This window comes from Lepidochelys olivacea, assembly GCF_965140295.1.
Source record: "Lepidochelys olivacea isolate rLepOli2 genome assembly, chromosome: 3".
Taxonomy (NCBI): Eukaryota; Metazoa; Chordata; order Testudines; family Cheloniidae; genus Lepidochelys; species Lepidochelys olivacea.
Genome location: NC_140413.1, coordinates 159,692,465 through 159,720,134, shown reverse-complemented (window position 1 = coordinate 159,720,134; position 27,670 = coordinate 159,692,465). Strand labels below are relative to the sequence as shown.

Sequence of the window (27,670 nt, the reverse complement as noted above, 5' to 3'; positions counted from 1 at the left end):
CTGATGGATTGCTCAACGAGGCCTTGATCCAACCCATCAGACCCCCTTATACATCAGGCAGAAGTGTCAAGAAGTGCCCCATTCGATCAAGGTTGTCTCCAGCTCCAGAACTGCTGAGAGCAAAGTTAAGGACACTAGCAAACAAAGCAAACATGACTAGGGTAAGGGTAAACTCTCTCACAAGAATAAATGTGAGAAATCCCTTTCTAAGTCCTCATTTAAGAAAAGGACTTCTTCCCAGACCCCTTCTGACTCAGATGATACTCTATGCTCTGTTACATGTGTGTCAGGAGCTCACAAGGAGCCAGGGTACCAGTTTCTCAGCTCTGAGAACCAAAAATTCCCTGAGGAATTTCAACCGCTGAAGGAGTGAAACTATTCTCCATACCAGTAAGGGAAAGGAGCAAGTGGATGCCTCCTCCACCAATGGTACCAACTTGCATGGAGAAGGAGTTGTTGATACCAAGAACTGCCGTTCACCCAAAACTGGCACCACCAGCACCGCCAAGGGTTTGTCCTGTTTGTCCCCCAGCAATAAGGGTCAGATACACTATCCCAGAGGACCCTACAATCTGTGCAGACTCAGAGTTGCCAGTACTGTCAGATCTGGTCCTTGCCCACACCATTGGTTCGTCATTCACTAATGCCATCTACTAGCTGAGCCATGATAAGACCACCACCAGTACTGATGGTCCTGCCCATCCACACAGAGGATTTGTACTCCTCTAATGAACCTGGGGTCAGTGGGAGAGCTTCACGGGTTTTATCAAGATGGGAAGTCGGCCCCAACAGAGGCTCTAAGATTTAATGGGCACCTTCCCACTCCCACAGGAGAGGCTACCCAGTTCCTCGGAGGGACCGTTATCTCCTATCATTACCTCTGTGATCCCTCTCAATGGATTTATTGGAGTTCCTGGGATCCTTATATGAGATATCCTGAATACAGAACAAGAGTCAAGGCATATATCCCCACCTGGGGAAGAACCCCAACCCACTCAGGAACACTCCAAGGAAGAGAGAGAATCTGACGGCAGAGTTATTATCAACCTCACCAAGTGAATAGGTCTCATCAGCCTCACTGTCACCAGCAGACAACTATAGACAACACCAAGATCATCTTAGAAAAATCACTCTAGATCCCCATGGAAGAAATACAGGATATCATAAATTACTGGATGTTCTCCAGAGCTTAGATCGTAGTAAGGTGGCATTGCCAATCTATGAGGCTATCTTAGAACCAGCCAAAATGGTCTGGCATACTCCATCCACCTATGCTTCCACTCCAAAAGGAATGGAGAAGAAATATTTTGTACTGTCTAAGGGCTTGGCTACATTTGCGAGTTAGAGCACATTAAAGCACCCTAGCTCACTACCTGTCAACACTGGCAAGGCATGTAGAGCGCTCTAACTCCACGGCTAGAGCGCTCCTGGTACTCCACCTTGGTGAGAAGATTAACGCTTGTTGAGCCTTGGCTGAAACACCTGGGCGTCAGTGTGAACGAGGTGTTGCATTACTGCACTCTGATCAGCCTCTGGAAACATCCCATAATCCCCTTAAGTCAAGTGGCCACTCTTCTCATTGTTTTGAACTCGCTGTAGGAATGCAGATATGCCCGTTGAAAACTCCATTTCTGACAGCTGGCATGCTTATCTGCTCCAAGACAAACTGGTGACCATTTACAAACTGGTGACTTTGCACCAAGGACAGTAAAGCAACCATTACTGTGGAAAGCTGTGAGTAAGAGAGAGAGGCGGGAGGAGAGGGGGGCCTGCTGCTGTCTGAACTTACAAGACAGCATGCTGACATACTCTCAGCCCCACCAAAAACCCACTCTCTCTCCCCTCACATACACACAACACACTCCCTGTCACACTCCACCCCACCCCACCCCCATTTGAAAACCACGTTGCAGCCACTTGCATGCTGGGATAGCTACCACAATGCACTGCTCTCTGTGGCCATTGCAAGAGCTGCTAATGTGGCCATGCCAATGTGCTTGTAGCTGTCAGTGTGGACAGATTGCAGCGCTTTCCCTACTGCGCTCTATGAAGGCTGGTTTAACTCAAAGCGCTCTATATCCGCAAGTGTAGCCATGCCCTAAAAGGGCATAATACTGTTTCTCACACCCTAGTCCAGACTCTTTAGTGGTGTAGCCTGTCACCAAAAGGAACAAGCAACACCAACACAGATCTGCACTCACAGATAGGGATACCAAACATCTAGACGTCTTTAGGAAAAAGAACTTCATTTCTGACACTTTACAGTTCTACACAGTAAATTACCAGGCTTTAATGGCAAAGTATGCTTTTATTAATTATAATAGGGTCTCTGAATTCATCAACTAGCTGCCTCCAGAACACAAACTTCAGTGTCAAATAGTCATTGAAGAGGGTATATTGATAGCCAGGTCTGCCTTCCAGGCTTCAGTAGATGCAGCTGATACAGCCTCGTGCTTGGTGGCAACATCTGTAGTCATGAGACGGGCTTTGTGGCTCTGATCCTCTGGATTTCCCAAAAAGTCCAGTTAACTGTGGAGGTCCTTCAAAGGAAATTCTCTGGGTACCTATCCTCCTGCACCACAGATGAAATGCCCTAAGCCTCAGTCTCACTGACAACAGCAGCTACTTAACCCTTTTACCAGCAGAAAGCTAATGAGCCTCCTAGAAAACATGAAAGAATACAGCAAAGTAAACAGAACTTTTCCCCTTTTTTCTCCTTCTGGGCCCAGTCTCTCACTGAGTAAGCCTTTTGACAGCACTGTCAAGAGCTGTAAACCAGTCCGCCTGCCAAATCTACTTGTATCAGATTCCCATACCCCGGGTGACAGCCACCTTATCCTCTGCATGGCACCATAAAACATCAAACAAATGGGTTCTGGAAACTATCACCACTAGTTGTACAATAAAGTTCCTGTCCATTCCCCCTTTAAAACCCTCTCCCCCATCCCACTCTAGGGACTCCTCTCACAAGAGATGCTAAGAAAGACTCCCTGCTCCATCTGGGAGCCATAGAGCCAGTACTACCCCAACACCAGGGAAAAGAATCTTACTCAAGGTATTTCCGTATCCCCAAGAAGAAGGAGGCTGGAGGCCCATACTAGATTTCAGACAGTTTAATGTCTTCATCCTTCGCCTGAGATACGGAATGATCACTCTGGCCTCTATAATTCCCTCACTAAACTGGAGTAATTGGTTTACAGCTCTCAATTTAAAGGATATTTATTTTCACGTAGATCTCCACCCTACACACAGGAAATTCCTGTGGTTTATCATCATTACCAATACAGAGTGCTCCCCTTCCACCTCTTGACAGCTCAGCAAGTCTTCACAAAGGACTTGTCAGTAGTGGCAGCGTCATTGAGACACATCAACATTCTTATACCTAGAAGACTGACTGGTTTTGAGAAAGTCATGCCAGGAAGTACATGTGGCAACTCTGTCCCTAATCTGATCCCTACAATTGTAGGAGTGAAGGCAGAAAAATAAAAAGTAAAAGCAGAAAAGTCCACTTTAGCTCCCACACAGACTATAGACTTTATTGGAGTGACTTTGGATTCAAACATGGCCAAAGCATTCCTACCTCAGGTCCAGTTCCAAGCAATGAAGGATCTCATCTCTCAACTTGGATTGAGCCCTCAGATAACAGTATGATCCTGTCTTGTTGTCATAGACCATATGGCTTCATTATATATGTGACTCCTTTTGCAAGATTTTGTCTGTAATGTCTACATACATGGTTGCAGACAATCTATTTGCCAAGCAATCGCAATCTGGATAAGTTGTTCTTGCTTCTCCACAGGCTTTTGACAGCACTCACCTAGGCGGGAAAACATGAAGATAGTGTGTGTGTAGTGGTTCTCTTCATCATCCACCACCCACAAAAAGGTTAATTACAGACTTCTCCCTACTAGGTTGCACAAAGTGCCCAAAGCTTGCAATGGTTCTATCCATCCATCCCTGCATGTTTAGGTTATGTTGGACAATGTGGCAAACTGTTTATTATATCAACAGGAAGGAGCAAGGTCCATCCTTCTTTACATAAAGGCTGTCAATCTATGGAATTGTTGTATCTCCCCCTAGGCAACCACCTTGGTAGTGCACCTTCTAGAGATTCAGAGCGCTCTGGCAGACAGCCTCAGCAGACATTTCTCCAAAGACAATGAGTGGGAAGTATGTGACTCAGCAGTTTGGAGCATTATTCAATGAGGACTCCTACCATGAGTTCTCTTTGTATCTCACAAGAGCAAAAAATGCCCAGCCTACTGCTCCTAAGCAGCCTGGGGCCAAAACTCCACTTTTGTGTATATTTCTAGTACAATGGTTGGAACCACTAAAGTACACATTCCTGCCTATACCTCTCTTACTAAGGAAGATCAAGCAAGGCAAAGTGTCACTGTCTCCTGTGTGGCCGAGGCACTTCAGGTTCACCAGCATTCTCCAGAAGGCCTTGCATCTGTGCATCTTCATTCAGCTCTTACCAGACCTATTGACCCAGTCCAGAGGCAAGATCACCCCTCCCAATACAGCATTTCTCCATATAGTGTCTTGGTATTTGGATGGATGACAAATTTAGAGAGGTCATACTCAGAGGTTGTACAATCCATCCTTAAGAATAGTGGAAAAGACTCCATGAGAAAATGCTATAAAGGAAAATGGAAGAAATTCTCCACATGATTAGCATCATAGGCTATCCCCAGACAGTTCTAGATCCCTATTATTCTGGACTACCTCCTCTCCCTGGAAAACACTAGGGTTGTCTCTCAGCTCCTTGCAAGAGCATGTGGTGGCTATTAGTGTCTTTCATCTTCTGGAAAACAATGAGACTTTGCTCATCTAACTACAGGAAGGTTTCTGAAGGGACTTGTCAGAATCTTTCTTCTGATGCTGAAACCTACCCCAATATGTAACCTCAATTCTCATCCTGTCAGCATTAATGAATTCCCCATTCAAACCTTTAGCCTCATGTTACTTCACTCATCTACCAATGAAAGTTGCTTTTCTGGTTGCAATCACCTCAGCCGAAGAGTAGGTAAGCAGAGCTCCTTATGGCGAACCCTCCCTGTGTGGTGTTTCATAAGGATAAGGTTTCCTTCAGGTAACATCCTAAATTCATTCCAAAAGTAATCTTAGGATTCCATCTGAACCAGGTCATCCACTTATCTGTCTTCTGTCAGAAGCCCCATGTATCCAGAGAGAACAGGAAGCTCTACTTTCTGGATTATCTGTTGAGCCTTGGCCTTCTACCTACAGAAGTGCAGCAACACTTAAATACCTTTAAAAATCTGGGCCCTACTGTTCAAATCAGATGCTCAGTTTGGTAGGGCAGTGCTTGAATCTATATTTAATTAGGACACCAAGTCCCACCACCCATTGATGGGGTACTACTTTCCAAACTAGCCAAAGAGAGGGAATATGCAGAGGACACTCAAAAAGAGGTGAAGACTTCTTACTTGTGGTGAGTTTTTCAGGGTTGACTCTGCATATACGCACTCCCCACCCACCTTTCTCTCTTCCTCCGAGTCCTAATATAATCACTGCAGTGGCAGTGGAAGAAACTCAGGGAATAGCAGGTGCTATGCCCCTTTTTATAGCTTTATCCTCAGAATATTCAGGAACTCTAAGGGGAAGAGCAGGAGGGGGCACATGAGCACTCCAATGACATTGCTATGAGAAGTTTTAATCATCTAGGCCAGGGGTCGGCAATCTATGGAGCGTATGCCAAAGACGGCACGCCAGCCAATTTTTAATGGCACGTGGCTGCCTGCCGGGTCCCAGCCGCTGGCCCCACTCAGCACCCACTGCCGAACCCAGGCCGGGACCCCGGCAGGCAGCAGCGTGCCATTAAAAATCCTGCCCGCCCTGGCCCATTCTTCTTCTCCTGACCCCGTGCAGGGGTAGGATGAAGAAGCTTGGTCCTGCCAGCTGCTGCTGCAGGACAGGCAAGCTCCCCGCTCCCCCCACCGTGCTGGGTGCCTGCCCCTCCTCTCCGTCCCTGCTGCTGATCAGCTGATGGCCCTTGCTAGGGAGGGGCAGAAGCGGAGCCACAGCGCGCTCGCTGCTCCAGGGAGGAGGCGGAGAAGACGTGGGGACTGGGCCTTGGGGAAGGGGGGTGGAATCAGGGCATATCCCCTCCAGCCCCCTGCCGTGAGCCGCTCTGGGCAGGTGGCTGGGAGCACCCCCACGACCCCAGCCCATACCCCTAGCCCTCTGCCCTGATCGCTGCACCCCCCTCACATACACCCAGCTCTCTGCCCTGATCTCTGCACCCGTCATACACCCCAGCCTCCTTCCCTGACCCCTGCACTCCCTCACGACCCCAGCCCTGACTCCAGCACCCCCCACACATGCCCCCAGATCTCTGCCCTGACTCCTGCACCCCCCACACACCCCAGTCCTGACTCCAGCACCCCCCACATATACCCAGCCCCCTGTGCCCTGACTCCTGCATGCTCCTCACACACTACCAGCCCTCTGCCCTGACCCCTGCATCCCCCCATGACCCCAGCCTTGACTCCAGCACCCCCCACACATACCCAGCCCCACCCCCCATGCCCTGACTGTTGCACCCCCCACATTCTCACCCCCACCGTGAGCACCAAATGGGAGCTCCTATACCCCCCCCCACATTCCTACCTGCATGTCTCGCACCAAATGGGAGCTACCCAGCTAAGCACTCCACACCCAAATCTCCTGCCCCAACCCTGAGCCCCCTCCCTCATTCTAGCTCCTGGCCAGACCCCACATCCCAACTCCCAGCCTGCTCCTTCACCCCCAGCCCTGTGCTCAGTGCACTCCCACCCTCAGCTCAGTGCAGAGAGAGAGGAAGACAATGGGCTAGAACCAGGGAGAAGGTAGGTACCCGCTCTACGTGGACAGGGCCAGGATCCCAGACTGGCAGCGGGCTGAGTGGGGCCGGCAGCCAGAACCCTGGCTGGCAGGAGCCGGAGGACAGAACCCCAGACCAGCAGCGGGCTGAGTGGCAGTGGGCTGCGCTGCTCAGCCCACTGCTGGTCTGGGGTCCCAGCCCACTGCTGGTCTGGGGTCCCAGCCATTGGCCCCGCTCAGCCTGCTGCTGGTCTGGAGTTCTGGCTGTCAGCCCCTGCCAGCCAGGGTCCCAGCCGCAGGCCCCGCTCAGCCTGCTGCCGGCCTAGGTGAACGGAACCCCAGGCTGGCAGCGGGCTGAGCGGGCCGGCGGCGTAAGATCAGCATTTTAATTTAATTTTAAATGAAGCTTCTTAAACATTTAGAAAACCTTGTTTACTTTACATACAATAGTTTAGTTATATAATATATAGACTTATAGAGAGAGACCTTCTAAAAAACGTTAAAATGTATTACTGGCACGTGAAACCTTAAATTAAAGTGAATAAATGAAGACTCGGCACACCACTTCTGAAAGGTTGCCGACCCCTGATCTAGGCTGTGCCCACAGAGTATGAATATGCAGTCTGTCTCAAAAAACTGGTTACGAGTAACTTCTGTTTCTCCATTCTTGACCCACTGAGGCAGCTGTTATCCTGTAGAACAACACAACTGACAAAATCCCAGGGACATTCTTGAGTTTTGTAGATAAGGTGTTTTTTTATGTGAAAGTGCTTGAACTGTGGAATGATCCATCAAAGGAGATGAGACTAGTTCAAGCCAGACCATTTTCAGAGTGTGCTGCAAGACTTCCGACAATAACTCTGACAATGACAATGAATGGCACTCACATGGAACCTGTAGACCTGCTTCCCCAACATGGTGACATGATTACCAATATTTATATTGTTTAGGATCAGACACACTGACATCCATAGCAAGGGATTTCTTTCAAAGACTAATTCATAGCAAGACACCAACTGGCCAGTCAAGCAGAGCATTAAAAGAAAATGAGGCAAATTCTCTTGTCACTTACATGTATCCTTGAACAGCTGGGCCAACTACATTTCTCACAGGAAGAGCAGAAGGAAGCATAGCAGGCTTCAAGCTCAGCTGCTTCTCTTTCTCCCTCCCAGTTTGTGAAGGGCAGCCCCTCCTCCTCTCTCCTTCTCCTTCTTACCCCCAAAAGTAACCATCAGCTCTTGAGCAGTTCAGCTCCCTCCCTTAGAGGGGGCACAGCAATGGGTGGCAGCAACAATGGACCCCTGCAGAGATGTAGCGCCCAGTGTAAATTAATTCAGTAGCAGGAAGAGGGCAGCATTATCTGAATTGTATTGGGAAGGAGGAATGGAAAGAATGTGTTCAATATGGAGGCAGCATGGGCGGAAAACAACATAATTTTGTGAGTTCCTTAATCAATACAATGATTAAAAAAACAGAAATTATAAGTAAACAATCTATTTTTTAATTCAGAGACTACATCATTTTCTGATTCCCTGAGATCTGGGAGTAATAAAGACGTGAACTCTGGAAGAGGAGATACTCTAAAGCTTATACCCAATATGGATACAATTTGCTATTCTTTTCTAACCAGCCTTCTTTTAATGAATAAACATCCAGTACTTATCACAGGTAATAAAAACTCTTAACTTCTAAAAACAAAGCAAATACTGTAGTTTGTTAAATAAATTATTCATGTCCAAATAGATTTTAAATAAAATACAGACATAGGAATTCCCTTGACTCCCTTTAGCCTAGTGTTCTTTGTTTGATAAGTTTTATTTAATACTTTATTAACCCCTTCTCTACATAGGAAAAGCCGAATATAGTATTAGTTAACATCTAATATATAGCATATGCATAACAAAGGACTGATGGTGCTGAATCTTGCAGTATCCAATTCTGTCGCTCTTATTCATGTCGAGTAGTAACTTACTCCAGAAAATACCCCATTAGAATCAGTGGGACTACTCACAAAAGGTATTACTCAATGTCAGTGATGGTAACAGAATCTGTCCCACAGCAAGATGATGGGATTTAAACCGTTCTCAAAAAAAAAAAAGCGTTTAGCAAAATGGTGGATGAATAGCAATCTGAATTGAACGTTCAAACAGCTTTTGATAAATTGACTTCCAGAAAAACTGTGAAGATGAGCCCTAAACTGACTCCTGAATCTGCAGTATCTGCTGTTGCTTTCCCAGCTCTTTTTTCCTTATGTGTAAGGGACAGTATATAATCTAAATCTTCACTTTTATGTAATCTTTGACTTTCAGGTCTTAAATTGTCCATTAAGAGAGAGATGAAAACAGCTGTAGCTTGGGTAGGAGTACTCTCATGCACAGTATGAAAACTTTCCAGCTTGAACATCACAGCTCCCCTGTGGCAGCATTTTCCAAAACATAATATTCTTATCAATTTTTCTCCTTTGTACATTTAAGAAAATATTGAAAGGTATAAAATAAACAAAGATTTAACATGTGCAATATCAGTAATAGTGTGCAGATTATGAATTCATGTTTTGGCACACAGTTTTGCCATGCATATTACTGAAAATTTGATCTTAAGTGTTTCAATTCTCTGTGTCTTTGGGGTTTTTTTAGGAGACTCTGGTATTGGGAAGACTGCCATGATTCAAAATATGCTTGAAAGACTTCAGAAACAAGGAGGATTATTTGTAAAATCAGGAACAATTTTAGGAGATGTCATCTTATATAATGAAGTTAAAAAAGCAAGGTTGTAGATGGCTGTCCAGTTTTACATTTTCCATCAGTATTTAATATCATAGGAAGTAATACAATCAAACTTTCCTTAGGATTGATAATGAATAAATAATAGGCATTAATAATAGCATTATACTATACTTATAGTGCGGTTGAGGCAGCAGTTTTATTTTAAACCCCCATTTTCAAGTGCTTTAACTTTCTGGAACAAACTAATATTTTAGCCAAAATAACTTATGCTTGTTCTTAGCTCAAAGATGAATTTGTTTGAGTTTTGTGAAATTCCATTAGTTTACATTTTTAAAGAAATCTGTCTTTCATGTAATGAGAAATTTTCCAGATTTTGTATGTGGCCAGATTGGAAAATGTGTTAAAATTTAAATTAAACTTTTTTTTAAAAGTAATAATAGTCTTCACTGAGAGCAAACTGTTTTCAATACCAAAGGAAGAAGTACCTGAAAAATGTTGACATTGTTATTCACAGCTCCATTGTTAGAACTATGTATAAATTCTCATCCCGTAGAAAAAAGATTTATTTCATTACTCTGATTGTATTATTTCTTCTTGGCACTTAAGTTACAAAAATCTTTTGTGTTTTTCCTACTTGTGTCTTCCTGATCAGTATGTTAAAGATTTCCAGTTACCTAACAGTTGATACACTCCAAGGTGCTCAGAAGAGAGTGTGGCCCTCAAATGGAGACTCAGGTATGAGATGGCATTCATTTCTAAAAGGTTTTAGGACCAGATTTTCAGTAAAGCTTTGATTTTTATCAGAAAAATTTTGCATCTCTAATTAAACTTTGGAGCAAAATGTTGGGGGCAGTTAATTACACCAACATCTGATCCTGATTAGATGTCTAACCATTTGAACTGTAGGTTCAAACTATACCTGCAGAAAAAGAGGCTGAGCTGAAGTCTGTCTGATAATCTGGACTTCACATCTAAAAATGACTGTAAAGTTGTATTAATTAGTAACAAGCATACAAGTATCCTAGTACTATACTTTTTTTTATAAACATTTGAATATTTATGTGACATTGGTAGGAGAACTGAGAATACAGGCATCAAAATTAGCTCAAGAACTCAAATCATGATAAGCTTCTATAAGAGTGACACCAAAATAAACCAAGCTTTTCATCATTATTGTATTTCAATTTGATTGGAAGGACAAAGCTTGTATGTGTGTGTGGTTGTTACATTTTATTGGTGTGAAAATGTGTTTGAAAAATGTAAGTATACTTCAGCAAAGTCTTTTTGATTTTTCATCTAAGTGCATCTATAAAGAAATTTCTGGGCACTTATACAAAATTTCTAAGAAATATACAGCACAAAAATGTATTTATTTAAAAATTATTTAAGTATGCAGTAGTAGATTCACTCCCAGGGATAAAATAAAAACATCATTCGTTCAGACAAAAGCCAGGGTAAATAGATCAGCCATGCTCCACCTGAGCTGAAAGTCAACGAGCTTACTTTCTTTAGAACTAACAGAAGAAGTAAAATCTAGCATTGGAATTCTTGCCTCTAGTCCTGTGTTTCTCAAACTTTTGTATTGACCCCTTTCACACAATGAACCTATGAGTGCGACACCCCTTATAAATTAAAAACACTTTTTTTGTATTTAACACTATTATAAATGCTGGAGGCAAAGCAGGGTTTGGGGATGGAGGCTGACAGCTCACAACCCCCCATATAATAACCTTGTGACTCCCTGAGGGGTCACGACCCCCAGTTTGAGAACCCCTGCTCTAGTCCCTTAGATATTCAAATATATATGGGGAATCACAGTGAGAGCATGCTGGTTGATGTCAGGTGTCATAACATAGCACAGGGAGATAGCTAAGAAATAAGTCTTGTAGGGAATTATACATCTTAAATTACATCTACAGGTGAACAAGAATTTACTGCAGTGTTTGGACAGTTCATGTGGTATTTTTCTAGTGCCACACATTGCTAAGCACTGCTGCACTAGCTGTAACTTCCAACTGGTCATCAAGCCCATGTAATGCACTGGTTGCTTCTTTTTTTGAGAGAGAGATGTCAAGCTGCATGTCATCTCCAGACTGAGTGCACTACAGCGTAAACTGCTTCGCTATCTCCCCTTATGACTTCACATAAATGTTGAACAGAAGGGATGACCGAAAATAATCCTGAGCAGCCATGCATTAGAAAGCCCTGCAGTTAACTGGGCAATTGCCCAACAACATGTTTTTGGACCACTGTGAAGGAACAAAAAAAGAATGGAACCACTTACGTGTAATTTCATCCATCCCAGCACAATTCACAGACAAGTCAATACAACCTTACGGCTAACAATGTCAAATGTTACTGAAAGATCTAAAAGAATCTCTATGACTGTTGTCCATTGCTAGAAGGAAATTATCAGCCAGTAAGATTGGTTCATTTTTCATACTGTTCTCTGGACTCAAGGATTATTATTACAGAAGAAATAAATCTGAGAACTCCAGATGACACAGGAGGTGCTTCACTACAACTTTCCCAATAACCTTACCTGAAGTGGAAGGTTAGAGACAGTATGGTTATGGAGTTCTGAGGATGTAAAATGCCACCACCTTAAAAGTATGCACCACAAAATGCCGCATTTGGCAAAGTCACTCATGTCCCTCAGTTTTAAGTGATGTTGCAGCACATTTCCTGTAGGGTCCTGGAATGTCTCTTGTACTAAAACTGGTACCTCTTTTGCAATTTCTTTTTGGTCATCAAGTTCTAATTCCAGAAATTTGCATGGCTGCCATGTGAAGGTTGGTGCATACAGGCTAGAATGGATATCCAATTTCAGTGTCCTCTGTCACAATTCAGTAGAGTTGCTATTCACAGCTTTTCATTCTTCATATACAACTGGAAATACAATGTCATCAGTTAGCGTTTCTCAAATTGGGGTCCACGGACGCCTGGGGGTCCCTGAGGATACTCCAGGGGGTCTTGAGCCCCACTGATCAACTCCTCCCCCTCCTTCCCAGCACCTGCACACTGAGGAACAGCCCAGAGCCCATACCCTGAACCCAAACTTCCTCCCAGAGCTCCCACTCCCTCCCACACCCAACCTGCTGCCCCAGCCCAGAGCCTGCACCCCATACCCAATCTCCCTCCTGCATCCCAACCCCTGGCCTCAGCCCAAAGCCCGCACCCAAACTCCCTCCCAGAGCCCGCATCCCCTCCTGCACCCCAACCCCCTACCCCAGTAGGGTTGCCAACTTTCTAATTGCACAAAACCAAACACCCTAGTGCCTCCCCTAGGCCCCGCCCCCACTCACTACATTCCCCCTCCCTCGGTGGCTCACTCTCCGCCACCCTCACTCATTTTCACTGGGCTGGGGCAGGGGCTTCGGGTGAAGGCTCCGGCTGTGGGGTCTGGCTTTAGGGTGAGGGGTTTAGGGTGCAGGAGGGGGCTCCAGGCTGGGGGATGGGGCCGAGGGATTCGGAATGCAGGAGGGGGCTGGGGGTTGAGTCAGCGGGTTGGGGTGAGGACAGGGTGAGAGCTCAGGGATGAGGGGTTCACGGTGTGGAAGGGGGATCTGGGCTGGGGGTCCAGGGGTTTGGGGTGTAGAGAGGGTGTGGGATCTGGCCTGGGGGTCCAGGGGTTTGGGGTATAGCAGGGGGCTCCGGGTTTGCGGGGGCTCAGGGTTGGGGCAGAGGGTTGGGGATTGGGGTTGAGGCGCAGGCTTACCTTGGATGGCTCCCGGTCAGCGGTGCAGCAGGGCTAAGGCAGGCTGCCTGCCTGTCCTTTCACTGCGTTGTACATGCCCTGGAAGCGGCCAGCAGCAGGTCCGGCTCTAGTAGGTTGGGCGGGCAGGAGGTTCTGTGCACTGCTCTCGCCCACAGGCACCGCCCCCCAGCTCCCATTGGCTGGTGCTCAGGGTGGGGGCAGAGCCAGACCTGCTGGCTGCTTCTGGGGCGCAGCGTGATGCCAGGACTCGTAAGGACTAGCCTGCCTTAGCGCCACAGCTCCGCCAACTGAACCTTTAATGGCCCGGTCGGTGGTGCTGACCAGAGCCACCAGGGTCCCTTTTCAACCTGGTGTTCCAGTCGAAAACCGGACACCTGGTCACCCTATGCCCCAGCCTGGTGAAAGTGAGTGAGGGTGGGGGAGAGCGAGCGATGGAGGGAGGGGGATGGAGTGAGTGGGAGGAGGGAAGAGGTGGAGCAGGGGTGGGGCTTTGGGGGAATGGGTGGAGTGGGGGCAGAGCCTGGGGCTGAGTGGGAGGGCTTGGGAAGTCCCCAAAAAATTTTAAATCAAAATGAGGGTCCTTGGTTTGCTGAAGTTTGAGAACCACTGTCATAAGTAATTCTGGTGGAGAATTAGCTGGTGTTTTGGTCGTCTTCCACTGTTAAGAATTTTTTTAAACTTTTTAATGTAATCTCTATATTTGGAAAAACAATTTTTGAATAAATAATGTATATATTTTACACAGTAGCTTAGTAGTAAACTTCCTTTATCTCTTTCAGGAGAAGAAAACATTTTTAACTTATGTTTTAAATATGCTTTTTTAAGATACACAGGCAATGAGATGCTTTGAATTCAAACTATAAAATTATGGTTAAATCATAGAAGTACGTTTGAATTGTACCAAAATCCAAACAAGTAAAACAGTGTTCTATTCTACTATGCTTAAAAACATTGGCAATGCTTAAAATACCACACTAATATGAAGACAGTACGCACTTTGATTTGAATTACATTTTTGGTAGTGATATTAAAAGAAAATATTAGCTGTAATAACAGTATGCAATATTAATAGCATCTTAGGTCTGGTCTACACCACGAGATTAGGTCTAATTTAGCCATGTTAGGTTGATTTTATAAGCAATGCAGCTGTATAACCAACCCCATTTCGCTGACCTAAAGGGCTCTTAAAATTGACTGCTGTACTCCTCCCCGACGAGGGGAGTAGTGCTAAAATCGACCTTCCTGGGTTGAATTTGGGGTAGTGCAGATGCAGCATTGTGCAATTTGATGTTATTGGTCTCCGGGAACTATCCCAGAGCGTTCCAACGTGACCGCTCTGGACAGCACTTTCAACTCCGATGCCCTAGCCAGGTACACAGGAAAAGCCCTAGGAACTTTTGAATTTCATTTCCTGTTTGGTCAGCATGATGAGCTCAGCAGAACAGGTGACCATGCAGTCCCAGAATCACAAATGAGCTCCAACATGGAGCAAATGGGGGACTCTGGATCTGATTGCTGAATGGGGAGAAGAATCCGTGCAGGCAGAACTCTGAATCAGCAGACAACATGCTGATATATATATATATATATATATATATATATATATATATATATATATATATATATCAAAATCGTACAGGGCATGGTGGACAGAGGCTTCACCGGGGGATACAGCAGTGCCACGTGAAAGATAAGGAGCTCAGGCAAGCCTACCAAAAGACAAAGGAGGCAAACAGTCACTCTCGGTCAGAGCCCCATACATGCTGCTTCTATGATCAGCTGCATGCCATTCTAGGGGGGAACCCTACCACTAACCCACCACTGTCCGTGGACACCTACAAGGTTGGAGTCTCACGCAACATGGAGGAGGATTTTGTAGATGAGAAAGAGGAGGAGAACGCGCAGCAGGCAAGCAGAGAATATGTTCTCTCCGGCAGCTAGGACCTTTTCCTCACCCTGGAGCCAATACCCTCCCAAGGCATATTGTTCCCGGACCCTGAAGGCGGAGAAGACACCTCTGGTGAGTGCACATTTGTAACTACACTACAGGGGTTAAAAGCAATTGTGTTTGATGTTTGATTTGCCCTGAAGAATTGGAATGGATTTACGGCCAGTACAGCTACTGGAAAAGTCTGTTAATGTGTCTGGGGATGGAGCGGGAATCCTCCAAGGACATCTCCATGAAGCTCTCCTGCAGATACTCTGAAAGCCTTTGCAGAAGGTTTCTGGGGAGGGCTGCCTCATTTCGTACTCCACGGTAGGACGCTTTACCACGCCAAGCCAGTAGTCTGGAATCATTGCAGCACAAAGCATGGCAGCAAATGGGTCCTGGGTTTTGGTCGCATTCATGCAGCATTCGGTCTTTATCTTTCTGTGTCAGCCTCAGGAGAGTGATATCATTCATGGTCATTCGTGGTTGAAATAGGGGAAGTTTTGTAAGGGAACAGTAAAAGGACCAAGTTCATGCTGAGCTGTTTGCGCTTGGCTAAAAGAGATCATCCCAGAGAATAGCCACACGGGGGGGGGGGGAAGGGTGTGCTGCACATCCACCACAAAACCTCAGCCCCTCCTGTTAAATGGCAAACCCAACCAGCATTGCTTGCTATGGGAAAGGAGGATGCTGTAGTTTGAAACCATTCCCCCATGTTATGAACATGGAAGAAGCCAACCCCACGTACCCTTTGATTTACCACGGCTGCCTGGAAATTGAATTCTGTTGCCCAGCCATGTGTGATGTGTCACCATACCGGCAGGCGCTCAATATAAAATGCAAAATGAGACCTTGTACCTAAAACACATGTGCTGGCTGCTGTAAATTGCTTGATTCACTGTGAAAGAGTCTCCCTTTTGTTCTCAGAAATGTATTTTCTTAAATTGTGCTCTCCCTTTTTATACCCCCTGCAGGTGCAAATGTTTCTATGCTCCCCTTACCAACTCTGTCCCTGAGGTTATCGCAGATTAGAAGGTGAAAAAAACGCACTCGCGATGACATGTTTTCAGAGCTCATGCAATCCTCCTGCACTGATCGGGCACAGCTGAATGCATGGAGGTATTCGGTGGCAGAGGCCAGGAAAGCATACAGTGAGCGTGATCAGAACAGGCAGGAGGAGAAGCAGAGGCTAATGGGAGAGCAAACGGACATGATGAGGCATCTGGTGGAGCTGCAGGAAAGGCAGCTAGAGTACAGACCTTCACTGCATCCATTGTGTAACTACCTGCCCTCCTCGCCAAGTTCCATATCCTCCTCACCCAGATGCCCAAGAACGCAGGCTCCAGGCACCCAGCCACTCAACTCCAGAGGATGGCCCAAGCAACAGAAGGCTGTCATTCAAACAGCTTTGATTTGTAATGTGGCTACAATAAGCAATGTGGCTTCCCTCCTCCCCCACCCCACCCGGGCTACCTTTTACCAGTCAGCATTGTCAGTGATCTCAATTTTTTTTAATAAATAAAGAATGAATGGATTCAAAACAATAGGGACTTTATTTCCTTTGCCAGCTGTGGTCAAAGGTGGGAGGGGGATTGGCTTGCAGGGAAGTACATTCAACAAAGGGGGTGGTTTTGCATCAAGGACAAACACACACAACTGTCACACCGTAGCCTGGCCAGTCATGAAACTGTTTTTCAAAGCCTCTCTGATGTGCAGTGCGCCTAGCTGTGCTCTTCTAATTGCGCTGGTGTCTGGCTGTTCAAAATTGGCCGCCAGGCAATTTGCCTCAACCTCCCACCCTGCCATAAACGTCTCCCCCTTACTCTCACAGATATTATGGAGCACACAGCAAGCAGCTATAACAATGGAAATATTGGTTGCGCTGAGGTCTAACCTACTCAGCAAACAATGCCAGCGGGCTTTTAAATGTCCAAAGGCACAGTCTACCACCATTCTGCACTTGCTCAGCCTATAGTTGAACTGCTCCTTACTACTGTCCAGGCTGCCTGCGTACGGCTTCATGAGCCATGGGAGCAAGGGGTAGGCTGGGTCCCCAAGGATAACTATGGGCATTTCAACATCCCCAACCGTAATTTTCTGGTCTGGAAAGAAAGTCCCTTCTTGCAGCTTTTCGAACAGCCTGAAGTTCCGAAAGATGTGAGCATCATGCACCTTTCCCGACCATCCCACATTGATGTCGGTGAAACGGCCCTTGTGATCCACCAGTGCTTGCAACACCATTGAGAAGTACCCCCTGCAGTTTATGTACTGTTTGGCAAGGTGGCCCGGTGCCACGATAGGGATATGCATTCTGTCTATGGCCCCACCACGGTTAGGGAACCCCATTGCAGCAAAGCCATCCACTATGACCTGCACATTTCCCAGAGTCACTACCCTTGTTAGCAGAAGGTTATTGATTGCCTTGGGTACTTGGATCACAGCAGCCCCCACATTAGATTTGCCCACTCCAAATTGATTCCTGACTGACTGGTAGCAGTCAGGCCTTGCAAGCTTCCACAGAGCTCTCACCACTCGCTTCTCACCTGTCAGGACAGGTCTCATCTTGGTATTCCTGTGCTTCAGGGCGGGGGAAAGCAACTCACAAAGTTTCATGAAAGTGGCCTTACGCATGCGAAAGTTTCACCACTGGGAATCATCCCATACCTGCAATGCTATGGGGTCCCACCAGTCTGTGCTTGTTTGCCAGGCCCAGAATTGGCTTTCCACCGTATCAGCCTGCCCCAATGCCGCCATGATGTCCCAATTGCCACATCCTGTGCTTTCAGGAACATCTGTGTCCATGTCCTCCTCACAATCGTCCTTGTGCTTGTGACTCCTAGCCAGGCTCTGCACATACTGGAGGATAATGCATGAGATGTTTAAAATGTTCACAAAAGCAGTGCACAGCTGAGCGGGCTCCATGCTTGCCGTGCTGTGGTCTGCGCGGATAATCCAGGAAAAAAGGTGCAAAATGATTGTTTGCTGTTGCTTTCAAGGAGGGAAGGAAGGAGGGAGGGAGAGGAGACTGACAACATGTACCCAAAACCACCCGCGAGAATGTTTTTGCCCCATCAGGCATTGGGAGCTTAACTCATAATTCCAGTGGGCAGTGGGGACTGTGGGATAGCTACCCACAGTGCACCACTCTGTGAGTCAATGCTCGCCACAGTATTGAAGGCACACTCCGCCGAACTACTGTGCTTAGTGGGGACATACACGATCAACTATATAAAATTGTTTTCTAAAGATTGACTTCTATAAAATCCACCTAATTTCGTAGTGTAGACATGCCCTTAGAATGGTGAGGAGAGTAGATCCACTGTTGATCAGATATCATTCTGACCCTTAATTTTGTATATGACACAGATCTGAAGTCAACAAAGGGGTCGTATTCTGCAAGTGAAACTGATGACATTGCTCCATCTGAAAGAATCAAGGGTGTGATAGTTTCCAAAATACAGTGTGGTGTCCACACCAGTGCTGCCCAAATACAGGCGTGGATTCGTCAGAAATTAATACTAAAAAGTAAAGATGCTCTTGGTGCACCAAAATCCAAACAGGTAAAACTGTGCTGTACTCTACCAATGCTTAAAAATGCTGGCAATGCTTAAAAGAAACACTAAAAAGATTGACAGAACTATTTGACTTATTTCAAAAGTGTGTCTGTTTAACTACTATTAAATACAGTGTTGTTGTAGCCTTGTTGGTCTCTCTCAACAACAGAAGTTGGTCCAATAAAAGATATTACCTCATCCCCCTTGTCTCTCTAACTACTGTTGTGTGTATTAGGCTGTTTGGATTATTGTTTGTATCTGTTACTGTTGTGCTTCTTTTCAATTAGTAATGTAATATTTCATAAGTAATGGCAGGATTTCGGGGATAAGATGTTCTTAATAAGTAATGTATTGTTAACCTTATTTATTCAGTCCCATTCATTTATGAACCTTATAGTCGCTACAAAAATAAATACAAAGCTTCCTAGATATTTCAGCCAGCTAGCCAGCCTACTAAATTAGCTGACTAAGTCAATGAATCTCTGACAATGAGCTGTTGCTGTTTCCATTGCTGGCTACCACCCTGGCCTCCACTCTGGACACCATTCACAAATCTAATACATTACAATAACTGTTTTAAAAATCCAAATAAGAACTAAGAAAATACATAGTATTAATCTCCTTGCATGTTCTTCCATAGCTGTGAAACCTCTCGTTGTTTGTAAAGTCAAATGTAGTTTGCCTGGCCCTGTGCAGTTGTGCAAGGAAGAGTGACTTCCTTTCCCAAAACTGCTTCCTGCAGGTTTTATTGTGGGAGGGAATGATCTCACTCAGTAAGACTATTGATTGAAGCAGCCAGTCCTGGAACTCAAAAGGGAAAAGGCAGTTCTTGACTTAGTCCTAAGTGGAGCACAGGATTTGGTCCTAAAGGTGAATATAGCTAAACCACTAGGTAATAGCAACCATAATGTAATTAAATTTAACATCCTTGGGCGGGATATCAAAGAAACCAGCACAATAGCATTTAACTTTTTTAAAAAAAAGAACTCCACAGGAGGCTAGTTAAATTGAAATTGAAAGGAAAGTTACAAGAGTGAAATGCCTGCAAGCTTCATGGAAATTTAAAAAAAACATAATAGAGGCTCAAACTATATGTGTACCCCGGATTTAAAAAACAAAACAAAAAACAGAAGACCAAAAAATGCCACCAGGGCTAAACAGAGTAAAAGAGGCGGTTAGAGACAAAAAGATACCTTTTGAAAATTGGAAGCTAAATCTTACTGAGGAAAATAGAAAGGAGCAGAAACTCTAGGAAGTATAAAAGTATTGTTAGGCCAAAAAAGAATTTGAAGAACAACCAGCAAAAGACACAAAAAATAACAGCAATTTTATTTAAATGCGTCAGAAGCAGGAAGCCTGCCAAAGCCTGTCAGTGGGGCTACTGGACAATTGAGGGGCTAAAGAAGCACTCAAAGAAGGCAAGGCTGTTGCAGGGAATCTAAATTAATTCTTTGCATTGGTTTTCACTGCAAAGAATATGAGGAGATTCCCATACCCAAGCCATTCTTTTTAGATGACAAATCTGAGGAACTGTCTCAGATTGAGGTGTCAGTAGAGGAAGTTTTGAAACAAATTAATAAATCAAACCGTAATAAGTCACCAAGACCACATGGTATTCACCCAAGAGTTCTGAATGAACTCACTTATGAAATTGCAGAACAACTAACTGTGGTATAAAGAAAAGGAGGACTTGTGGCACCTTAGAGACTAACAAATTTATTTGAGCATAAGCTTTCGTGAGCTACAGCTCACTTCATCGGATGCATTCAGTGGAAAATACAGTGGGGAGATTTATATACACAGAGAACATGAAACAATGGGTGTTACCATACACACTGTAATGAGAGTGATCAGGTAAGGTGAGCTATTACCAGCAGGAGAGGGGATGGGGGGGAGCCTTTTGTAGTGATAATCAAGGTGGGCCATTTCCAGCAGTTGACAAGAACGTCTGAGGAACAGCGGGGAGGAGAGGGAATAAACGTGGGGAAATAGTTTTACTTTGTGTAATGACCCATCCACTCCCAGTCTTTATTCAAGCCTAAGTTAATTGTATCCAGTTCGCAAATTAATTCCAATTCAGCAGTCTCTCGTTGGAGTCTGTTTTTCCAGTTTTTTTGTTGAAGAATTGCAACTTTTAGGTCTGTAATCAAGTGACCAAAGAGATGAAGTGTTCTCTGAATGGTTTTTGAATGTTATAATTCTTGATGTCTGATTTGTGTCCATTTATTCTTTTACGTAGAGACTGTCCAGTTTGGCCATGTATATGGCAAAGGGGCATTGCTAGCACATGATGGCATATATCACATTGGTAGATGTGCAGGTGAACGAGCCTCTGATAGTGTGGCTGATGTGATTAGGCCCTGTGATGATGTCCCCTGAATAGATCTGTGGACACAGTTGGCAATGGGCTTTGTTGCAAGGATAGGTTCCTGGGTTAGTGGTTCTGTTGTGTGGTGGCTGGTGAGTATTTGCTTCAGGCTGAGGGTCTGTCTGTAAACAAGGACTGGCCTGTCTCCCAAGATCTGTGAGAGTGATGGGTCGTCCTTCAGGATAGGTTGTAGATCCTTGACGATGCATTGGAGAGGTTTTAGTTGGGGGCTGAAGGTGATGGCTAGTGGTGTTCTGTTGTTTTCTTTGTTGGGTCTGTCCTGTAGTCGGTAACTTCTGGGTACTCTTCTGGCTCTGTCAATATGTTTCTTCACTTCAGCAGGTGGGTATTGTAGTTGTAAGAATGATTGATAGAGATCTTGTAGGTGTTCGTCTCTGTCTGAGGGGAAATACTTCATACAACGCACAGTCAACCTGTGAAACTCGTTGCCAGGGGATGTTGTGAAGGTCAAAAGTATAACTGGGTTAAAAGAATGATGATTTAATTGGGGATTGGTCCTGCTTTGAGCAGGGGGTTGGACTAGATGACCTCCTGAGGTCCCTTCCAACCCTGATATTCTATGATTCTATGAATGAGATAAATTCATGGGTGACAGGTCCATCAATGGCTATTAGGAAGATGGTCTGGGATGAAATCCTGTCCTTTGGGTGGCCCTAAACCTCTGACAGTCAGAAGCTGGGACTGGACAACAGGGGACAGATCACTTGATAAATTGCCCTTTTCTGTTCATTCCTTCTGAAACATCTGGCACTGTCAAAAGACAGGATACTGCGCTAGATGGACTACTGATCTGATGCAGTATGATCATTCTTATGTTTTTTATGTTTCTTAATATTAAAGCGTTGTCGTTTCCATTTGGATGAGATATAACAGCTTCCTGTACCTTGCAGTTTACATCTGAGCTACTCATATAATGACATATACTAGGTCATTTGTGCAAGTACACTAATTAATGTGTGTTTTAGATAAAGAACAATATAGCTGGTTCATAATTATGTGTGTAAAATAGTCACTTCATGTTAATACTCTGTAATAATAAGTAAAGCTAAGCTTAACATAACTGATATGATTTCTAATGTGGTTATATTTATTCACAGGTGATAGTGTTTATTGATGATCTGAATATGCCATTACCAGAGGAGTATGGTGCCCAGCCACCACTTGAATCAATCAGACAGTTTTTAGATTTAGGAGGTTTTTATGACACTAAGCAACTTGCATGGAAGGTACAGTATGGTTTTCTGATTTTTTATCAGTTCTAATAACTTGCTCTTTGCAGAAGATTAAATCTAAGGGCTACTAACCATTTCATATTAATATTAGGATCATATTTAAAAAATTACTGGTAACAATGGAGTATATTTTAAGTGAATTTTCCAGGAGGGATGGGGAGAGCCTTAAATGTGTCTTACTGATCTAAAAGACTAGAATTTTTTTTAAATTCTGATTTGAGAAGCAAGAAAATTTTTAAAAGAAGAATATTTTAACTAGAATTTATTTAGAAAATACGGTTTTATTGTATTCTAGTTAAGTAGATCACATTACATTTTATGAAATTAAAAATACATATACAATTTTTTAAAATCTCATATTCATCTCATACCTTGCTTCAGCTGGATAGAACTCCTCTCCCAGGATCCTTACAGAATGCCTTTTAGCCTTGCCCTTGCTCCTGAGGATCTTTTTCTCTTTTCAGAACCTTGTTTCATCACCACTGCTTTCAGGTCTTATGGTCTCTTCTTTCTGTAGCGTCAGGACATACAGTTAGGGTGCCATGCATTAAGCAGTAACTAGAGAACTCCCTGACCCAAGAAGTCCTTCTCTTTATTAAGCTCCCGGTGCAACTCATCATGGTCTACTCTGGAACTGTGGAGGACCAGGAACTCCATAACCACTCAACATTTTCCTTTATAATAAAAGATTGAAACTTAAATTATAAACCAACCTGTCAGTCTCTGTCTGTCTATCTATCTAAGAATTCAAAATAAACATTGAATTCCTTAAAATTATTTGCACTAATATGTCCCTTATCAATTCAGTTTAAATAGTCCTGAGCAATATTCTAAAGGTCAAGTCTTCTAGGGGGCCTGATCAGTCTTCCAGCCCATGTGTGTGAACTTCTCTGTGAAGGTGTGGGCTCAGGTCCCAGATTCCCTGTTGTCCTGGGAAGTATTGAAGATGAATTCAAGTCCCCCAGGTAAGTCCTTTTGGAGTCTCCACTAGTTAGGATCTGAGTGTTTCTGCTACAATTTGAACAGTTCCAAATGTCTGGGAGCTTTTGTTCCCTGGCTTAGTTCAGGTAGTGCTTTTGTTCAGTGCTGAACCTTGAAGTTTAGTTACTGCCAGATTTTTATTTCATCATCCCATTTTCAAAATTCCTTCAAACAATCATAGAAATGTAGGGCTGTAAAAGACTTCAAGAAATCATCGAGTCCAGCCCCCTCCACTAAGGCAGGACCAAGTAAACCAAAACTATCTCTGACAGGTGTTTGTCCAAGGTGTTCTTTAAAACCTCCAATGATACAGACTCCACAATTTCCCTAGGAAGGCTTTTCCAGAACAAAACTACCACCTAGTCTGTTCTCTGCATTTTGTAGTTGTGCATTTTTCCTTCCAAAGTGAAGTACTTTGCACTTGTCTTTATTGAATTTCATCTTGTTGATTTCAGACCAATTTTCCAAATTGTCAAGGTCATTTTGAATTCTAATCTAATTCTAATCTAATCCAAAGTGCTGGCAACCTCGCCCAGTTTGGTGTTGTCTGCAAATTTTACAAGCATATTCTCCATAGTACCAGACCAAGGACTGACCTCTGTTGGACCCCACTAGAATTGCCCTCCCAGTTTGACAACTAACCATTGATAACTATTCTTTGTGCTAAAGATTCATATGTCCCTTCATGCTTCAGCCACCATTCCAGAGGACATACATCCATGCTGATGGCAGGTTCTGCTCGATAACAATCCAAAGCAGTGCAGACCAGTGCATGTTCATTTTCATCATCTGAGTCAGATGTCACCAGCAGAAGGTTCATTTTCTTTTTTGATCAGGTTCTGTAGCTTCCACATCCGAGTGTTGCTCTTTTAAGACTTCTGAAAGCATGCTCCACATCCCATCCCTCTCAGATTTTGGAAGGCACTTCAGATTCTTAAATCATTGGTCGAGTGCTGTAGCTATCTTTAGAAATCTCACATTGATACCTTCTTTGCGTTTTGTCAAATCTGCAGTGAAAGTGTTCTTAAAATGAAGAACATGCTGGGTCATCATCTGAGACTGCTGTAACATGAAATATATGGAAGAATATGGGTAAAACACAGAGCAAGAGACATACAATTCTCCCCCAAAGAGTTCAATCACAAATTTAATTAACGCATTATTTTTTTAACGCACGTTATCAGTATGTAAGCATGTCCTCTGGAATGATGGCCAAGCCATGAAGGGACATACAAATGTTTAGCATATGTGGCATGAAAATACCTTGCAATGCCGGCTACAAAAGTTCCATGCGAACGACTGTTCTCTCTTTCAGGTGACATAAATAAGAAGTGGGCAGCATTATCGCCCGTAAATGTAAATGAACTTGTTTCTCTTCGTGATTGGCTGCACAAGAAGTAGAACTGAGTGGTCTTGTAGACACTAACGTTTTACATTGTTTTGTTTTTGAGTGCAGTTATGTAACAAAAAAAATCTACATTTCTAAGTTGCACTTTCACGATAAAGAGATTGCATTAATCGACTTATGTGAGGTGAATTGAAAAATATTATTTCTTTTATCATTTTTACAGTGCAAACACTTGTAATAAAATAAATATAAAGTGAGCACTGTACACTTTGTATTCTGTGTTGTAATTTAAATTAATATATTTGAAAATGTAGAAAAACATCCAAATATTGAATACATTTCAGTTGATTTTCTATTATTTAACAGTGTGATTAATTTTTTTAATCACTATTAATTTTTTTAGTTAATTGCATGAGTTAACTGTGATTAATCAACAGCCCTAGTATATATAAATTGTAGCTCTGCCTGCTATCATTGTTCTAGACACTGGATTTGTATATTTATATTAGGGATTAATTTGGCCCATTTTCTAACTACATTTACATTTGGAGCAAGATGGAGACTTTGAAGTGGAAATCCTTGCAATAGCATTGGAGCTCTAAAATTTTATTTTGTTTTGAAATGCTAATTCAGTTCCTGCCTTTCAAATTTCTCCCATTCTGTTTCTCACAGAATATCCAGGATGTCTCACTGGTTGCAGACTGTGCCCCTCCAAGTGGTGGAAGAAATGAGATTAGCCCACGTCTTCTCACACATTTTTGCCTGTTGGTTCTGCCTCAACCTTCCTTACAATCCTTACAACGTATTTTTCAGGTAATAGGTCAGATAGTTGGGGAAAATTATATCAGCAAATGGAAGTTCTTAAAATACCTCAAACAATTTTTTCATATTAATCACAAAATTTTATGTAGTATTGTTTAAGGAAAGAGGTGGCTTTAGGCATCTAAGAAACCCTCATTTGTGTGGGATTTCAAACCAGGTATGTCCTAAACATAGATTTTAGTTCTCTACTTCAGAAACACTTAAAGTTTTATGATCTTGAGTTCATTGAAACAATGTTTAATAAAGAATTCCTGGTTCTTATGAGAATTCACTGTTATGAGATTTTTATTAAAATAACCCTTAAAGCACTGAGGAAGATTTTTAGTTTATATGAATAAATTGCATTGGAGGAACAATAAGAGATTGAGCTCATCCTCAGTTTTTCATCGTTCCTTCTCCCACTTCTCCTGCCAAACAGCTGCACCAAAGTCTCCCATCAATTGCTGTACCCTTCTTTCTCCTGATAAAAAAAGCATCTTGCTGCCAGCTGTTGTTGGGACTGGGAAATTGAAGCAGTAAGGTGTGTGTCACTTGAAGAAAATAAACCAAGGATTGAGGAGGGTTTCCTATCATTCGAGCAGGAATCTTCATCCAACCTGTTCCATTTCTCAGCTGCTTGGATACCTTTTCTGATCCTTGGAATACAGGATTACCCTTTCTGCCCATCTGCTAGCAACCCTCCTTCAAATAGTGCCCTTTGCCTACCAGTCCCCAGTAGTTGTCTAAGGATTAAGATGCACATACTGTATATTTCTGGATTGGAAACACCTGTGATAAGGTAGAAAGGCACTCTATAAGTCCCAGTGTATGAAGTGTTAATGCAGACTCCTCCCTGTAACATGGGTAATCAAAGGTGGGGTATATTAAGTTAACGAGGAAGTGACTGTGGTGGTGGCTACCTAAGAGAAGGGTGTGAAAGAAGCTGCAAACATCTCTGACAAGCATTGAGATTCGTTGTTCTGAATGGATTATTTTTATTTTATTTGGAATCCTTTGTTTATAAATCAACAAAAGAAAGCCTTGAGGAAGGGGATTGAAACTACTGCTCGTGAGTGTTATTCATCTTCCCTAATTGTTCCCACTGACTTACATGCGAGTGTGATCCTGCCAACGTCTCTGACAAAATACGCAATGATACATGTGTACCAGAAATGTTATCTATCGCTGTGCATAACAAATCCATTATGTAAATTCTATTGTATCCTAATCTAACTGTAGGAAACTTGGATGGAATTGTTTTCTCTCATAGGGTTATACTATATTAGGATCTCATCCTGTTACTGCAAAAACAGATGGATGCACCCATTTGTAAACATTATGAAACCATTCTCTGTGTAACATGATTGGCATTCTCTGTTCAAGAGTGAAGTACAATGGAAGAGATGTGTTGGGAAGCTTGCATAGCATTTTACTTTCCTAGATTATGCCTGGCTCAAGATACTGTGCATTAATACCTACTTTTCAGGAACACTGAATTCACTCACAGTTTACTAAGGGAAAAGTAAAAGAGACAAATCAAGATGCATTATCAAAAGACTCATTTGTGAGTCTATTCTAACTACAAACTGTAGATATTGGTTATAATTCATCCTAGTGTTTTCAGGGATTGCCATTTACACATCTCTCCAGGGACAAGGGAAGCAGCTATGCCAGAAATGGGAATTCATCCCTGGGGAAAAAGTAGATACTTGGCACATTGCAGTGACTGATGTCCACGCTATCCTCCTTCTGTCAGTGGTGTGTGTCCTCACCAGGAGTGCTTCCACCAGCTGAAGAGGGGCAGTGTGGAGGGCTCAGAGCCAGAACTCTTAGCCCTGTGAAGCTCCTCACTGGGGGCCTAGCAGCCGCCCAAGTCTCTCGCCTCCCCATTTCCCGCAGGGAGCAGCTGCCTGGGCTTCTCGCCTCCCCATTGGGAGTGGGGGCAGCTACCTGGGCTGCTTGGCTCCCTGATCAGGGACTGGAGAGCTCCAGCAAGGAGCCCTGAAATTGACAAGACAGCTAACAGTCAATGCAAGTAACTCAGTGTCTGTACAGATACTGTGTCTCCCTAACTACATCAACATAAGCCCTTTGCCTCTCATGGGGTAGAGTTGTTATGCTGATCTAGTAGGGGACTTAGGGCATGTCTACACTTACCTCCAGAGC

General features: G+C 43.8%; 1 protein-coding gene across 1 annotated transcript in view; it reads left to right on the top strand.

Moving 5' to 3' along the window:
- The window catches only part of DNAH14 (dynein axonemal heavy chain 14), a 476,940-nt gene that overhangs the window by 277,341 nt on the left and 171,929 nt on the right, over positions 1–27,670 (top strand). The window contains exons 51-56 of the mRNA XM_084624945.1: positions 8,335–8,493; positions 9,462–9,594; positions 10,204–10,286; positions 18,566–18,759; positions 22,240–22,368; positions 25,376–25,516. Coding sequence (XP_084481071.1) covers positions 8,335–8,493; positions 9,462–9,594; positions 10,204–10,286; positions 18,566–18,759; positions 22,240–22,368; positions 25,376–25,516 — 839 coding nt within the window. The remainder of the gene's footprint in view (positions 1–8,334; positions 8,494–9,461; positions 9,595–10,203; positions 10,287–18,565; positions 18,760–22,239; positions 22,369–25,375; positions 25,517–27,670) is intronic.